A 3,831-nucleotide genomic window follows, 5' to 3' on the forward strand; every position below is an offset into this window, starting at 1 on the left:
TTATAGATATTTTATCAGATGGCTACTAAATCAATAATTTTTAAAAATAGGATATATATTAAAAGGTGACACAAATATAGGGTACGGCTGCAAATACACCTTAATTTCCCACTAACATATGAGAAAATCTCTAAGCGAAGCCCATTAATCTAGGCTTATGTTGGCTGCTCATTAAGGGGAACCAGCGTTGTCTTGCCGAAGCACGCATGCTGAGATACGCACTGGGCAGAAGGCAGACATGGACCGAATTTGCAACATCCCACTTCTGGGTTCTGTTTCGGCACTGCCATATCTCATCCCAAGCCCTCCATTTGACCAAACAACAAAACACGAATTTGGAAATTCCATCATTCGATTCTTCTGCATACGCCAATGTGCTTCAGAGTTGCATAATGAACAGGGATTTCATAGCCGGAAAGGCACTCCATTGCGACATTTTGAAGAGAGGTGAATGTTTAGACCTATTTGGGCAGAATATTTTGCTCAACTTGTATGGCAAGTCTGAGTTATTACATGATGCAGTTCGGCTGTTCGACGAAATGCCTATGAGAAACGTGGTTTCATTTGTTACTTTACTTCAGTGTTTTTTGCAGGCAGAGCAATACATTGCAGCTGTTGAATTGTTTGTTAGATTGCATAGAGAAGGTCATGAGCTGAACCCATTTGTATTCACAACAATCTTGAAAGTGTTTGTGAGTATGGATGAGGCAGAGATGGGTTCGAGCATTCATGCGTGTATTTATAAGCTTGGACATGACTCTAATCCTTTTGTCAGCACTGCCCTCATCGATTCTTACTCTGTTTTGGGACTTGTTGATTTTGCAAGGGACGTTTTTGATGGCATTATTGATAAGGACATGGTTTCTTGGACAGGGATGATTACTTGCTATGCAGAAAATGATAAGTTTGATGAAACACTGGGATGCTTCTCTCAAATGAGGATGGCAGGTTGGATTCCAAACAACTATACATTCGCGAGTGTCATGAAGGCTTGCCTTGGTCTAGAGGCTATTAATGTGGGCAAGAGTTTTCATGGATGTGTATTGAAAACTAGGTATGAGATGGATCCTTCAGTTGGGATTTCGTTGCTTGACCTATACTGTAAATCTGGAGATCTGAATGATGCTGCACGTGTGTTTCAAGAGATTCCTGAACGTGATGTAGTTCATTGGAGTTTTATTATAGCGCGGTATTCACAAAGTGACCGCTGTGACGAGGCACTGGAATTTTTTTCCCAAATGAGGAGAGCATTAGTTGCTCCAAACCAGTTTACTTTTGCTAGTGTGCTGCATGCATGTGCATCAGTGGAGGCTTTAAACCTTGGTAGGCAAATCCATTGCTACGTGACAAAGTCTGGTCTTAATTCCGATGTGTTTGTTACAAATGCCCTCATGGATGTGTATGCTAAGTGCGGAAAGGTGGAAAATGCAGTAAGCATGTTTTTGGAGACCGAAAACAGAAATGAGGTATCATGGAACACTATTATTGTTGGCCATGTACAATGTGGAGATGGAGAGAAGGCGCTAAATCTATTTACGGATATGCTTGAAGCCCAAGTACGGGCTTCATCGGTGACATATTCTTCCCTGCTGCGTGCTTGTGCAACCCTAGCTGCATTGGAGCCAGGTCTTCAAATTCATTCTTTGACTATAAAAACCACTTACAATCAAGATCTTGCTGTTGGAAACGCTTTAATGGATATGTACGCAAAATGTGGGAGTATTAAAGATGCTCGTTTAGCATTTGAAACAATGAACGAGCGAGATGTTGTTTCATGGAATGCTATGGTTTCAGCATATTCCATGCATGGTCTTGGGAATGAGGCTCTCAATATCTTTGAGAGAATGCGCAAAACGGAAGTCAAGCCTAATCAATTAACATTTCTTGGTGTTCTTTCATCTTGTAGCAATTCAGGATCTTTGAATCAAGGATATGCCTATCTCTTTTTAATGCTAGATGATTATGGTATTGAACCGTCCGTTGAGCATTACACATGCATGGTATCACTTTTGGGGCGCTTAGGTCACCTTGATAAGGCTGTTAAGTTGATTGAAGACATCCCATTTGAGCCAAGTGTCATGGTATGGCGTGCTTTGCTTGGGGCCTGTGTTCTTCATAATGAAGTTGAGCTTGGGAAAACAGCTGCTCAGCAAGTGCTTGAATTGGAACCACAAGATGAAGCAACTTATGTGTTGTTATCAAATATGTATGCCACTTCGAAAAGGTGGAATAATGTAGCTTTTGTTCGGAGAAGCATGAAGAAGAAACGACTAAAGAAGGAACCAGGACTTAGTTGGGTTGAACACCAGGGCAGTGTTCATTATTTCTCTGTTGGTGATGCTTCACATCCTGATATCAAACTTATACATGGAATGTTGGAATTGTTTAACTTGAAAAGTAAGGGGGGAGGCTATGTTCCTAATTGTGATGTTGTTCTACTTGATGTAGACGATGATGAAAAGACACGCCTCCTGTGGTTACATAGTGAGAGATTAGCTTTAGCCTTTGCTTTACTTAGAACGCTGCCTGGAAGCCCAATCCGGATTATAAAAAATCTACGAATATGTTTGGACTGTCATGCAGCAATCAAGTTTATATCAACAATGGTGCAGCGAGAAATTGTTATAAGAGATATAAATAGGTTTCACCACTTCCAAAATGGAGCTTGTTCATGTGGTGATTACTGGTGATATGCCTCTGATCCTAGCCTGTCTATGTATCCATCTAAATAGAACTTGTCTCTTTTTCCCTCTCAGTGAGTGATATGGAAATTGCTCCATCACTGGCCCTCTGGAGCTTCCCATTTCCTTGCACTGGACGTGAAACCTGTACAGGTAATATGAAAGTAGTCCAATCCTCTATAACGGAGATGTTCCTTGGCAGTAGCTTCCGCTGAGATAAATACTAATTATGCAAACCTTTTTCTGCTACTTCTACACTACATCATGGAATCTAAATATAATTTACACTATAAGATGAGGCTTCATACTCAAAATTCTGATAAATTACTCTTGAAATTGCCTATCTGACGCTCTTAGAGACGTCGTTGCGAATTGGCAGAAGTCTATGGATTGCGGTAAGACAAGAACAAAAATGACGAGATTACTAATGGCATATCAGCCAGGATGATACAGTGATTTCCAAGAATGACTAAAGATATTGAGACTGATGGCTCTTGGAGACGTTGCTACAAATTTTATTTTTTAATTTGTTCTTCTATGTATTTGTAAATATAATGAACTAAGAGCTTATTTCAATGTAAATGGCATGTAAATCTTCTCTTGTTCAAAAAAAAAAAAATTGTCGGTCTGTTTGTTATTCTCTAAAGGCCATTTTGAACAACTATGAGAAGTCCATGTGTTGGAATTTGACATATTTATTGTCTATAAACACAGATCAACTCAGCTGCATTTCGAATGAAGTTACTTTTAGATGACAATCTTTGTCCTGGTTTGAGCTCTTTAAATCATCAGCTTTAAGGACCTGCTGTGGGTGATTTCTTTTCCGGGTGTAGTTATGCAGTGGGTTAAGAACCATGAGGTTTTAGGTTGAAATCATAGCGGAGATAAGAACACTAGGCGATTTCTTCCCATCTGTCAAAGCCTCGGTGGACAGAGTTACCTAGTACCTGTTGCCGGTGGAAGGTAATAGGTATCCCGTGAAATTAGTCAAGGTGCACGCAAGATAGCCCGGACACCACGGTTATAAAAAAAAGGATCTGCTCTGGATAAATAAAATAACTTTTCTTACAGATGCAGAGTTATATTAATGATACCAAATGTATAGCACTGTTGCATTCCCCGGAGAAGAAGTTTACTATTCTTATCCTCT

The 3,831-nt window shown here is 40.0% G+C and overlaps 1 protein-coding gene across 1 annotated transcript; it reads left to right on the forward strand.

The window, feature by feature from the left end:
- Positions 1-119: 119 nt before the first annotated feature.
- LOC104088311 (putative pentatricopeptide repeat-containing protein At5g13230, mitochondrial) lies at positions 120-3,439 on the forward strand. The gene is made up of 2 exons (XM_033654002.2): positions 120-2,834; positions 3,061-3,439. Exon 1 carries the CDS (start codon positions 207-209, stop codon positions 2,688-2,690), a length of 2,484 nt encoding a protein of 827 aa, XP_033509893.1. The 5' UTR covers positions 120-206; the 3' UTR covers positions 2,691-2,834; positions 3,061-3,439.
- The last annotated feature ends 392 nt before the right edge of the window (positions 3,440-3,831 follow it).

The sequence above is a fragment of the Nicotiana tomentosiformis genome, chromosome 12, assembly GCF_000390325.3.
Source record: "Nicotiana tomentosiformis chromosome 12, ASM39032v3, whole genome shotgun sequence".
Lineage (NCBI taxonomy): Eukaryota > Viridiplantae > Streptophyta > Magnoliopsida > Solanales > Solanaceae > Nicotiana > Nicotiana tomentosiformis.

Coding starts and splice junctions, on each gene's coding strand:
- LOC104088311 (XM_033654002.2), top strand. CDS start 207: ATGCTGAGATACGCACTGGGCAGAAGGCAGACATGGACCGAATTTGCA.